The sequence below is a fragment of the Carcharodon carcharias genome, chromosome 7 (genome assembly GCF_017639515.1).
Source record: "Carcharodon carcharias isolate sCarCar2 chromosome 7, sCarCar2.pri, whole genome shotgun sequence".
In the NCBI taxonomy this organism is placed as follows: domain Eukaryota; kingdom Metazoa; phylum Chordata; class Chondrichthyes; order Lamniformes; family Lamnidae; genus Carcharodon; species Carcharodon carcharias.
The window spans coordinates 13,222,817-13,235,903 of NC_054473.1; the positions used below are offsets into that span (position 1 = coordinate 13,222,817).

The window sequence follows — 13,087 nt, forward strand, 5'->3', positions numbered from 1 at the left end:
CCCCCTCCTCCTCCTCGCCTACCTGATCGCCCCCACCTCCCCCGACCTACCTGATCACCTCCTCCTCCTCCTCGCCTACCTGATCACCCCTCCTCCCCCTGACCTACCTGGTCGCCCCCTCCACCCCCTCTCCTACCTGATCGCCCCCTCCTCCCCCTCACCTAACTGATCACCCCCTCCTCCCCCTGACCTACCTGATCACCCCCTCCTCCCCCTCACCTACCTGATCACCCCCTCCTCCCCCTGACCTATCTGATCACCCCCACCCCATCCCCTCTCCTACCTGATCGCCCCTACCTCCCCCTCTCCTACCTGATCACCCCCACCTCCCCCTGACCTACCTGATCACCCCCACCCCATCCCCTCTCCTACCTGATCGCCCCGACCTCCCCTCTCCTACCTGATCACCCCCACCTCCCCCTCACCTACTTGATCACCCCCTCCTCCCCCTGACCTACCTGATCGCACCGACCTCCCCCTCTCCTACCTGATCACCCCCACCTCCCCCTGACCTACCTGATCACCCCCAACCCATCCCCTCTCCTACCTGATCACCCCGACCTCCCCCTCTCCTACCTGATCACCCCCTCCTCCCCCTGACCTACCTGATCGCCCCCACCTCCCCCTGACCTACCTGATCATCCCCTCCCCCCTCTCCTACCTGATCACCCCCACCTCCTCCCTCGCCTACCTTGATCACCCCCTCCTCCCCCTGACCTACCTGATCGCCCCCACCTCCCCCTGACCTACCTGATCACCCCCTCCTCCCCCTGACCTACCTGATCACCCCCTCCTCCTCCTCGCCTACCTGATCGCCCCCTCCTCCCCCTCACCTAACTGATCACCTCCTCCTCCTCCTCGCCTACCTGATCACCCCTCCTCCCCCTGACCTACCTGATTGCCCCCTCCACCCCCTCTCCTACCTGATCGCCCCCTCCTCCCCCTCACCTACCTGATCACCCCCTCCTCCCCCTCACCTACCTGATCACCCCCTCCTCCCCCTCACCTACCTGATCACCCCCACCCCATCCCCTCTCCTACCTGATCACCCCTACCTCCCCCTCTCCTACCTGATCACCCCCACCTCCCCCTGACCTACCTGATCACCCCCACCCCATCCCCTCTCCTACCTGATCGCCCCGACCTCCCCCTCTCCTACCTGATCACCCCCACCTCCCCCTCACCTACTTGATCACCCCCTCCTCCCCTTCACCTACCTGATCGCCCCGACCTCCCCCTCTCCTACCTGATCACCCCCACCTCCCCCTGACCTACCTGATCACCCCCACCCCATCCCCTCTCCTACCTGATCGCCCCGACCTCCCCCTCTCCTACCTGATCACCCCCACCTCCCCCTCACCTACTTGATCACCCCCTCCTCCCCTTCACCTACCTGATCGCCCCCTCCTCCCCTTCACCTACCTGATCACCCCCTCCTCCCCACCTCACCTACCTGATCACCCCCTCCTCCCCCCTCACCTACCTGATCACCCCACCCCATCCCCTCTCCTGCCTGATCAGCCCCTCCTCCCCCTCACCTACCTGATCGCCCCATCCTCCCCCTCTCCTACCTGATCACCCCCACCCCATCCCCTCTCCTACCTGATCAGCCCCTCCTCCCCCTCACCTACCTGATCACCCCCACCCCATCCCCTCTCCTACCTGATCATCCCTACCTCCCCCTCTCCTACCTGATCACCCCCACCTCCCCCTGACCTACCTGATCACCCCCTCCGCCCCCTGACCTACCTGATCACCCCCTCCTCCCCCTGACCTACCTGATCGCCCCCACCTCCCCCTCTCCTACCTGATCACCCCCTCCTCCCCCTGACCTACCTGATCACCCCCTCCTCCCCCTCACCTACCTGATCATCCCCTCCCCCCTCGCCTACCTCATCATCCCCTCCTCCCCTCACCTACCTGATCATCCCCTCCTCCCCTGACCTACCTGATCACCCCCACCCCATCCCCTCTCCTACCTGATCACCCCCACCTCCCCCTCTCCTACCTGATCACCCCCTCCTCCCCCTCACCTACCTGATCATCCCCTCCCCCCCTCACCTACCTGATCACCCCCTCCTCCCCCTCTCCTACCTCATCACTCCTACCTCCCCCTGACCTACCTGATCGCCCCCACCTCCCCCTGACCTACCTGATCATCCCCTCCCCCCCTCGCCTACCTGATCACCCCCTCCTCCCCCTGACCTACCTGATCGCCCCCACCTCCCCCTGACCTACCTGATCATCCCCTCCCCCCCTCGCCTACCTGATCACCCCCTCCTCCTCCTCGCCTACCTGATCACCCCCTCCTCCCCCTGACCTACCTGATCACCCCCACCTCCCCCTGACCTACCTGATCACCCCCTCCTCCCCCTGACCTACCTGATCACCCCCTCCTCCTCCTCGCCTACCTGATCGCCCCCACCTCCCCCTCACCTACCTGATCACCTCCTCCTCCTCCTCGCCTACCTGATCACCCCTCCTCCCCCTGACCTACCTGATCGCCCCCTCCACCCCCTCTCCTACCTGATCGCCCCCTCCTCCCCCTCACCTAACTGATCACCCCCTCCTCCCCCTCACCTACCTGATCACCCCCTCCTCCCCCTCACCTACCTGATCACCCCCACCCCATCCCCTCTCCTACCTGATCACCCCTACCTCCCCCTCTCCTACCTGATCACCCCCACCTCCCCCTGACCTACCTGATCACCCCCACCCCATCCCCTCTCCTACCTGATCGCCCCGACCTCCCGCTCTCCTACCTGATCACCCCCACCTCCCCCTCACCTACTTGATCACCCCCTCCTCCCCCTGACCTACCTGATCGCACCGACCTCCCCCTCTCCTACCTGATCACCCCCACCTCCCCCTCACCTACTTGATCACCCCCTCCTCCCCTTCACCTACCTGATCGCCCCGACCTCCCCCTCTCCTACCTGATCACCCCCACCTCCCCCTCACCTACTTGATCACCCCCTCCTCCCCTTCACCTACCTGATCGCCCCGACCTCCCCCTCTCCTACCTGATCACCCCTACCTCCCCCTCTCCTACCTGATCCCCTCCTCCCCCTCTCCTACCTGATCACCCCCACCTCCCCCTGACCTACCTGATCATCCCCTCCTCCCCTTCACCTACCTGATCACCCCCTCCTCCCCCTGACCTACCTGATTGCCCCCTCCACCCCTTCACCTACCTGATCGCCCCCTCCTCCCCCTGACCTACCTGATCATCCCCTCCTTCCCCTCACCTACCTGATCACCCCCTCCTCCCCTTCACCTACCTGATCGCCCCGACCTCCCCCTCTCCTACCTGATCACCCCCTCCTCCCCCTCTCCTACCTGATCACCCCCTCCTCCCCTTCACCTACCTGATCGCCCCCTCCTCCCCTTCACCTACCTGATCACCCCCTCCTCCCCCCCTCACCTACCTGATCACCCCCTCCTCCCCCCTCACCTACCTGATCACCCCACCCCATCCCCTCTCCTGCCTGATCAGCCCCTCCTCCCCCTCACCTACCTGATCGCCCCCACCTCCCCCTCTCCTACCTGATCACCCCATCCTCCCCCTCTCCTACCTGATCACCCCCTCCTCCCCCCCTCACCTACCTGATCGCCCCCACCCCCTCTCCTACCTGATCACCCCATCCTCCCCCACTCCTACCTGATCACCCCCTCCTCCCCCTCACCTACCTGATCACCCCCACCCCATCCCCTCTCCTACCTGATCATCCCTACCTCCCCCTATCCTACCTGATCGCCCCCTCCTCCCCTTCACCTACCTGATCGCCCCCACCTCCCCCTCTCCTACCTGATCGCCCCCACCCCATCCCCTCTCCTACCTGATCACCCCCTCCTCCCCTTCACCTACCTGATCGCCCTCCTCCCCCTCTCCTACCTGATCGCCCCGACCTCCCCCTCTCCTACCTGATCACCCCCTCCTCCCCCTCACCTACTTGATCACCCCCTCCTCCCCTTCACCTACCTGATCGCCCCCTCCTCCCCTTCACCTACCTGATCACCCCCTCCTCCCCACCTCACCTACCTGATCACCCCCTCCTCCCCCCTCACCTACCTGATCACCCCACCCCATCCCCTCTCCTGCCTGATCAGCCCCTCCTCCCCCTCACCTACCTGATCGCCCCATCCTCCCCCTCTCCTACCTGATCACCCCCACCCCATCCCCTCTCCTACCTGATCAGCCCCTCCTCCCCCTCACCTACCTGATCACCCCCACCCCATCCCCTCTCCTACCTGATCATCCCTACCTCCCCCTCTCCTACCTGATCACCCCCACCTCCCCCTGACCTACCTGATCACCCCCTCCTCCCCCTGACCTACCTGATCACCCCCTCCTCCCCCTGACCTACCTGATCGCCCCCACCTCCCCCTCTCCTACCTGATCACCCCCTCCTCCCCCTGACCTACCTGATCACCCCCTCCTCCCCCTCACCTACCTGATCATCCCCTCCCCCCTCGCCTACCTCATCATCCCCTCCTCCCCCTCACCTACCTGATCATCCCCTCCTCCCCCTGACCTACCTGATCACCCCCACCCCATCCCCTCTCCTACCTGATCACCCCCACCTCCCCCTCTCCTACCTGATCACCCCCTCCTCCCCCTCACCTACCTGATCATCCCCTCCCCCCCTCACCTACCTGATCACCCCCTCCTCCCCCTCTCCTACCTCATCACTCCTACCTCCCCCTGACCTACCTGATCGCCCCCACCTCCCCCTGACCTACCTGATCATCCCCTCCCCCCCTCGCCTACCTGATCACCCCCTCCTCCCCCTGACCTACCTGATCGCCCCCACCTCCCCCTGACCTACCTGATCATCCCCTCCCCCCCTCGCCTACCTGATCACCCCCTCCTCCTCCTCGCCTACCTGATCACCCCCTCCTCCCCCTGACCTACCTGATCACCCCCACCTCCCCCTGACCTACCTGATCACCCCCCTCCTCCCCCTGACCTACCTGATCACCCCCTCCTCCTCCTCGCCTACCTGATCGCCCCCACCTCCCCCTCACCTACCTGATCACCTCCTCCTCCTCCTCCTCGCCTACCTGATCACCCCTCCTCCCCCTGACCTACCTGATTGCCCCCTCCACCCCCTCTCCTACCTGATCGCCCCCTCCTCCCCCTCACCTACCTGATCACCCCCTCCTCCCCCTCACCTACCTGATCACCCCCTCCTCCCCCTCACCTACCTGATCACCCCCACCCCATCCCCTCTCCTACCTGATCACCCCTACCTCCCCCTCTCCTACCTGATCACCCCCACCTCCCCCTGACCTACCTGATCACCCCCACCCCATCCCCTCTCCTACCTGATCGCCCCGACCTCCCGCTCTCCTACCTGATCACCCCCACCTCCCCCTCACCTACTTGATCACCCCCTCCTCCCCCTGACCTACCTGATCGCACCGACCTCCCCCTCTCCTACCTGATCACCCCCACCTCCCCCTGACCTACCTGATCACCCCCAACCCATCCCCTCTCCTACCTGATCGCCCCGACCTCCCCCTCTCCTACCTGATCACCCCCACCTCCCCCTCACCTACTTGATCACCCCCTCCTCCCCTTCACCTACCTGATCGCCCCGACCTCCCCCTCTCCTACCTGATCACCCCCACCTCCCCCTCACCTACTTGATCACCCCCTCCTCCCCTTCACCTACCTGATCGCCCCGACCTCCGCCTCTCCTACCTGATCACCCCCTCCTCCCCCTCTCCTACCTGATCACCCCCTCCTCCCCTTCACCTACCTGATCGCCCCCTCCTCCCCTTCACCTACCTGATCACCCCCTCCTCCCCCCCTCACCTACCTGATCACCCCCTCCTCCCCCCTCACCTACCTGATCACCCCACCCCATCCCCTCTCCTGCCTGATCAGCCCCTCCTCCCCCTCACCTACCTGATCGCCCCCACCTCCCCCTCTCCTACCTGATCACCCCATCCTCCCCCTCTCCTACCTGATCACCCCCTCCTCCCCCCCTCACCTACCTGATCACCCCCACCCCCTCTCCTACCTGATCACCCCATCCTCCCCCACTCCTACCTGATCACCCCCTCCTCCCCCTCACCTACCTGATCACCCCCACCCCATCCCCTCTCCTACCTGATCATCCCTACCTCCCCCTCTCCTACCTGATCGCCCCCTCCTCCCCTTCACCTACCTGATCGCCTATACCTCCCCCTCTCCTACCTGATCGCCCCCACCCCATCCCCTCTCCTACCTGATCACCCCCTCCTCCCCTTCACCTACCTGATCGCCCTCCTCCCCCTCTCCTACCTGATCGCCCCCACCTCCCCCACTCCTACCTGATCACCCCCTCCTCCCCCTGACCTACCTGATCACCCCCACCCCATCCCCTCTCCTACCTGATCACCCCCTCCTCCCCCTCTCCTACCTGATCACCCCCTCCTCCCCCTGACCTACCTGATCACCCCGTCCTCCCCCCTCCCCTACCTGATCACCCCCTCCTCCCCTTCACCTACCTGATCGCCCCCACCTCCCCCTCTCCTACCTGATCACCCCCTCCTCCCCTTCATCTACCTGATCGCCCCCACCTCCCCCTCTCCTACCTGATCACCCCCTCCTCCCCTTCACCTACCTGATCGCCCCCACCTCCCCCTCTCCTACCTGATCGCCCCCTCCTCCCCCTCTCCTACCTGATCGCCCCCTCCTCCCCTTCACCTACCTGATCGCCCCCACCTCCCCCACTCCTACCTGATCACCCCCTCCTCCCCCTGACCTACCTGATCACCCCCACCCCATCCCCTCTCCTACCTGATCACCCCCTCCTCCCCCTCTCCTACCTGATCTCCCCCTCCTCCCCCTGACCTACCTGATCACCCCCTCCTCCCCCCTCCCCTACCTGATCACCCCCTCCTCCCCTTCACCTACCTGATCGCCCCCACCTCCCCCTCTCCTACCTGATCACCCCCTCCTCCCCTTCACCTACCTGATCGCCCCCACCTCCCCCTCACCTACTTGATCACCCCCTCCTCCCCTTCACCTACCTGATCGCCCCTACCTCCCCCTCTCCTACCTGATCACCCCCTCCTCCCCCTCTCCTACCTGATCACTCCCACCTCCCCCTGACCTACCTGATCGCCCCCACCTCCCCCTGACCTACCTGATCATCCCCTCCCCCCCTCGCCTACCTGATCACCCCCTCCTCCCCCTGACCTACCTGATCGCCCCCACCTCCCCCTGACCTACCTGATCATCCCCTCCCCCCCTCGCCTACCTGATCACCCCCTCCTCCTCCTCGCCTACCTGATCACCCCCTCCTCCCCCTGACCTACCTGATCACCCCCACCTCCCCCTGACCTACCTGATCACCCCCTCCTCCCCCTGACCTACCTGATCACCCCCTCCTCCTCCTCGCCTACCTGATCGCCCCCACCTCCCCCTCACCTACCTGATCACCTCCTCCTCCTCCTCGCCTACCTGATCACCCCTCCTCCCCCTGACCTACCTGATCGCCCCCTCCACCCCCTCTCCTACCTGATCGCCCCCTCCTCCCCCTCACCTAACTGATCACCCCCTCCTCCCCCTCACCTACCTGATCACCCCCTCCTCCCCCTGACCTATCTGATCACCCCCACCCCATCCCCTCTCCTACCTGATCGCCCCTACCTCCCCCTCTCCTACCTGATCACCCCCACCTCCCCCTGACCTACCTGATCACCCCCACCCCATCCCCTCTCCTACCTGATCGCCCCGACCTCCCCCTCTCCTACCTGATCACCCCCACCTCCCCCTCACCTACTTGATCACCCCCTCCTCCCCCTGACCTACCTGATCGCACCGACCTCCCCCTCTCCTACCTGATCACCCCCACCTCCCCCTGACCTACCTGATCACCCCCAACCCATCCCCTCTCCTACCTGATCGCCCCGACCTCCCCCTCTCCTACCTGATCACCCCCACCTCCCCCTCACCTACTTGATCACCCCCTCCTCCCCTTCACCTACCTGATCGCCCCGACCTCCCCCTCTCCTACCTGATCACCCCCACCTCCCCCTCACCTACTTGATCACCCCCTCCTCCCCTTCACCTACCTGATCGCCCCGACCTCCCCCTCTCCTACCTGATCACCCCCTCCTCCCCCTCTCCTACCTGATCACCCCCTCCTCCCCTTCACCTACCTGATCACCCCCTCCTCCCCTTCACCTACCTGATCGCCCCGACCTCCCCCTCTCCTACCTGATCACCCCATCCTCCCCCACTCCTACCTGATCACCCCCTCCTCCCCCTCACCTACCTGATCACCCCCACCCCATCCCCTCTCCTACCTGATCATCCCTACCTCCCCCTCTCCTACCTGATCGCCCCCTCCTCCCCTTCACCTACCTGATCGCCCCCACCTCCCCCTCTCCTACCTGATCGCCCCCACCCCATCCCCTCTCCTACCTGATCACCCCCTCCTCCCCTTCACCTACCTGATCACCCCCTCCTCCCCCTCTCCTACCTGATCGCCCCCACCTCCCCCACTCCTACCTGATCACCCCCTCCTCCCCCTGACCTACCTGATCACCCCCACCCCATCCCCTCTCCTACCTGATCACCCCCTCCTTCCCCTCTCCTACCTGATCACCCCGTCCTCCCCCTGACCTACCTGATCACCCCGTCCTCCCCCCTCCCCTACCTGATCACCCCCTCCTCCCCTTCACCTACCTGATCGCCCCCACCTCCCCCTCTCCTACCTGATCACCCCCTCCTCCCCTTCACCTACCTGATCGCCCCCACCTCCCCCTCTCCTACCTGATCGCCCCCTCCTCCCCCTCTCCTACCTGATCGCCCCCTCCTCCCTTTCACCTACCTGATCGCCCCCACCTCCCCCTCACCTACTTGATCACCCCCTCCTCCCCTTCACCTACCTGATCGCCCCTACCTCCCCCTCTCCTACCTGATCCCCTCCTCCCCCTCTCCTACCTGATCACCCCCACCTCCCCCTGACCTACCTGATCATCCCCTCCTCCCCTTCACCTACCTGATCACCCCCTCCTCCCCCTGACCTACCTGATTGCCCCCTCCACCCCTTCACCTACCTGATCGCCCCCTCCTCCCCCTGACCTACCTGATCATCCCCTCCTTCCCCTCACCTACCTGATCACCCCCTCCTCCCCTTCACCTACCTGATCGCCCCTACCTCCCTCTCTCCTACCTGATCACCCCCTCCTACCCCTCTCCTACCTGATCACCCCCACCTCCCCCTGACCTACCTGATCACCCCCTCCTCCCCCTCTCCTACCTGATCACCCCATCCTCCCCCACTCCTACCTGATCACCCCCTCCTCCCCCCCTCACCTACCTGATCACCCCCTCCTCCCCTTCACCTACCTGATCACCCCCTCCTCCCCCTCACCTACCTGATCACCCCCACCTCCCCCTCACCTACCTGATCACCCCCACCTCCCCCTCACCTACCTGATCACCCCCTCCTCCCCCTCTCCTACCTGATCACCCCCACCTCCCCCTCACCTACCTGATCACCCCCTCCTCCCCCTGACCTACCTGATCACCCCCTCCTCCCCCTCTCCTACCTGATCACCCCCTCCTCCCCCTCTCCTACCTGATCACCCCCTCCTCCCCCTCTCCTACCTGATCACCCCCTCCTCCCCCTCTCCTACCTGATCACCCCCTCCTCCCCCTCTCCTACCTGATCACCCCCTCCTCCCCCTCTCCTACCTGATCACCCCCTCCTCCCCCTCTCCTACCTGATCGCCCCCTCCTCCCCTTCACCTACCTGATCACCCCCTCCTCCCCCCTCACCTACCTGATCGCCCCCTCCTCCCCTTCACCTACCTGATCACCCCCACCTCCCCCTGACCTACCTGATCACCCCCTCCTCCCCTTCAGCTACCTGATCACCCCCTCCTCCCCTTCAGCTACCTGATCACCCCCTCCTCCCCTTCAGCTACCTGATCACCCCCTCCTCCCCTTCACCTACCTGATCACCCCACCCCATCCCCTCTCCTACCTGATCACCCCCTCCTCCCCCCTCACCTACCTGATCACCCCCACCTCCCCCTGACCTACCTGATCACCCCCTCCTCCCCCTCACCTACCTGATCACCCCACCCCATCCCCTCTCCTACCTGATCACCCCCTCCTCCCCCCTCACCTACCTGATCACCCCCTCCTCCCCCCCTCACCTACCTGATCACCCCACCCCATCCCCTCTCCTACCTGATCACCCCCTCCTCCCCCCTCACCTACCTGATCACCCCACCCCATCCCCTCTCCTACCTGATCACCCCCTCCTCCCCCCACACCGCTACCAGACCCCGCCCCCCCCCCCCCCCCCCCCCCCCCCCTCCTCACCTTGATGCCCTCCAGCCGGTGCAGGCGGCCGAGCGCGCTGTCCTGCAGTCGCGGGGGGGCGGGCTCGGGCTCGGGCTCGGGCTCGGGCTCGGGCGCTGTGGGGAGCAGCTGTCCCTGCGGCGGGCCCGCGCCCTGCACGGTGGTCGGGGGCGCGCCGCTGTCGGTGGTCGAGTGCGCGCTCTCGCTGGTATAGTAGACGTACAGCAGCAAGGCCATCACATTGAGGATGTAAACGTGCACAAACACCATGACAACCACGAAATAGGAGCGGGAACACACACTGTCTTTCTGGGACATCTTCAGCCGGCAAACATTTAACCAGCCCCGCTGGCTTGCCTCCCGGTAGGCGGGTCCGAGCGGCCTTACGTCCTTCTCCCTGCCTCTCACCCCCTCCCCCTCCCCCCCTCTCCCCTCTCCCCTCTCCTCCCTCCCCCCACAACAACTCTCTCTCCCTCCCTCCGCCCGGGTCCGTTATTTTCAAAACGGCGCTGCCGACACCGCCCACGTCGCCGCGCACATCCCTCACGTCCCCTACGTCATTGCGTCGCCGCGCACATCCCTCACGTCCCCTACGTCATTGCGTCGCCGCGCACATCCCTCACGTCCCCTACGTCATTAGAGAGGGAGGGGGAAGAAAGAGAGAGGGAGGGGGGAGGGGAAGAGGGAGGGAGGGGGAGAGGGAAGGGGAAGAGGGAGGAGGGAGGGAGGGAGGGGAAGAGGGAGGAGGGAGGGAGGGAGGGGAAGGGAAAGGGTGGGGGAAAGGGAGTGGAGGAGGGAGGGGGAAGGGGGAGGGGAGGAGGAGGAGGGAGGGGGAAGAGGGAGGGGGAAGAGGGCAGAGATAGAGAGGGAGGGGGAAGAGGGAGGGAGGGGATGGGGGGAAGAGGGAGGGAGGGGATGGGGGGAAGAGGGAGGGAGGGGATGGGGGGAAGAGGGAGGGAGGGGATGGGGGGAAGAGGGAGGGAGGGGATGGGGGGAAGAGGGAGGGAGGGGATGGGGGGAAGAGGGAGGGAGGGGATGGGGGGAGGGAGGGGGAAGAGGGACAGAGGGGGAGGGGGAAGAGGGAGGGAGGGGATGGGGGGAAGAGGGAGGGAGGGGATGGGGGGAGGGAGGGGGAAGAGGGAGGGAGGGGATGGGGGGAGGGAGGGGGAAGAGGGAGGGGAGGGGAAGGGGAGGGGGAAGAGGGAGGGAGGGGAAGAGGGAGGGAGGGGTAGGGGAGGGGGAAGAGGGAGGGGGAGGGGGAAGAGGGAGGGAGGGGGTGGGGGAAGAGGGAGGGAGGGAGGGAGGGGGAGGGGAGGGGGAAGAGGGAGGGAGGGGAGGGGGAAGAGGGAGGGAGGGGAAGAGGGATGTGTGAGGGGGAAGACCGATGTGGGAGGGGGAAGAGGAAGGGAAAGGGTGGGGGAAAGGGAGTGGAGGAGGGAGGGGGAAGGGGGAGGGGAGGAGGAGGAGGGAGGGGGAAGAGGGAGGGGGAAGAGGGGAGAGATAGAGAGGGAGGGGGAAGAGGGAGGGAGGGGATGGGGGAAGAGGGAGGGAGGGGATGGGGGGAGGGAGGGGGAAGAGGGACAGAGGGGGAGGGGGAAGAGGGAGGGAGGGGATGGAGGGAAGAGGGAGGGAGGGGATGGGGGGAAGAGGGAGGGAGGGGATGGGGGGAGGGAGGGGGAAGGGGAAGAGGGAGGGGAGGGGAAGGGGAAGGGGAAGAGGGAGGGGAGGGGAAGGGGAGGGGGAAGAGGGAGGGAGGGGAAGGGGAGGGGGAAGAGGGAGGGAGGGGGAGGGGAAGAGGGAGGGAGGGGGAGGGGAAGAGGGAGGGAGGGGGAGGGGAAGAGGGAGGGAGGGGGAGGGGAAGAGGGAGGGAGGGGGAGGGGAAGAGGGAGGGAGGGGGAGGGGAGGGGGAAGAGGGAGGGAGGGGGAGGGGGAAGAGGGAGGGAGGGGAGGGGAGGGGGAAGAGGGAGGGAGGGGGAGGGGGAAGAGGGAGGGAGGGGGAGGGGAGGGGGAAGAGGGAGGGAGGGGAAGAGGGATGTGTGAGGGGGAAGACCGATGTGGGAGGGGGAAGAGGAAGGGGAAGGGAGGGGGAAAGGAAGTGGAGGAGAGAGGGGGAATGGGGAGGGGAGGAGGAGGAGGGAGAGGGGAGAGGGAGGGAGGCGGAGGTGGGAGAGGGAGGGAGGCGGAGGGGGAAGAGGGAGGGAGGGGCAAGAGGGTGAAGGGAAGGGGAGGGGAAGAGGAAGGGGGACGAGGGAGGGAGATGGGGGAGCGGGAGGAGGGAGAGGGAAGGGGGAGGGGAGGAGGAGGAGGGAGGGGGAAGAGGGAGGAGGGAGGAGGGAGGGGGAAGGGGGGAGAGATAGAGAGGGAGGGGGAAGAGGGAGGGAGGGGATGGGGGAAGAGGGAGGGAGGGGGTGGAGGGAGGGAGGGGGAAGAGGGACAGAGGGGGAGGGGGAAGAGGGAGGGAGGGGGAAGAGGAAGGGAGGGGGAAGGGGAAGAGGGAGGGGAGGGGAAGGGGAGGGGGAAGAGGGAGGGAGGGGGAGGGGGAAGAGGGAGGGAGGGGGAGGGGAGGGGGAAGAGGGAGGGAGGGGAAGAGGGATGTGTGAGGGGGAAGAGGAAGGGGAAGGGAGGGGGAAAGGAAGTGGAGGAGGGAGGGGGAATGGGGAGGGGAGGAGGAGGAGGGAGGGGGAAGAGGGGAGAGGGAGGGAGGCGGAGGGGGAAGAGGGAGGAGGGGCAAGAGGGTGGAGGGAAGGGGAGGGGAAGAGGAAGGGGGACGAG

General features: G+C 66.1%; 1 protein-coding gene across 1 annotated transcript in view; it reads right to left on the reverse strand.

The window, feature by feature from the left end:
* The window catches only part of p4htmb (prolyl 4-hydroxylase, transmembrane b), a 92,685-nt gene extending 82,005 nt beyond the window's left edge, over positions 1–10,680 (reverse strand). The window contains exon 1 of the mRNA XM_041192524.1: positions 10,337–10,680. Coding sequence (XP_041048458.1) covers positions 10,337–10,633 — 297 coding nt within the window. The 5' untranslated portion in view covers positions 10,634–10,680. The remainder of the gene's footprint in view (positions 1–10,336) is intronic.
* Positions 10,681–13,087: the final 2,407 nt, after the last annotated feature.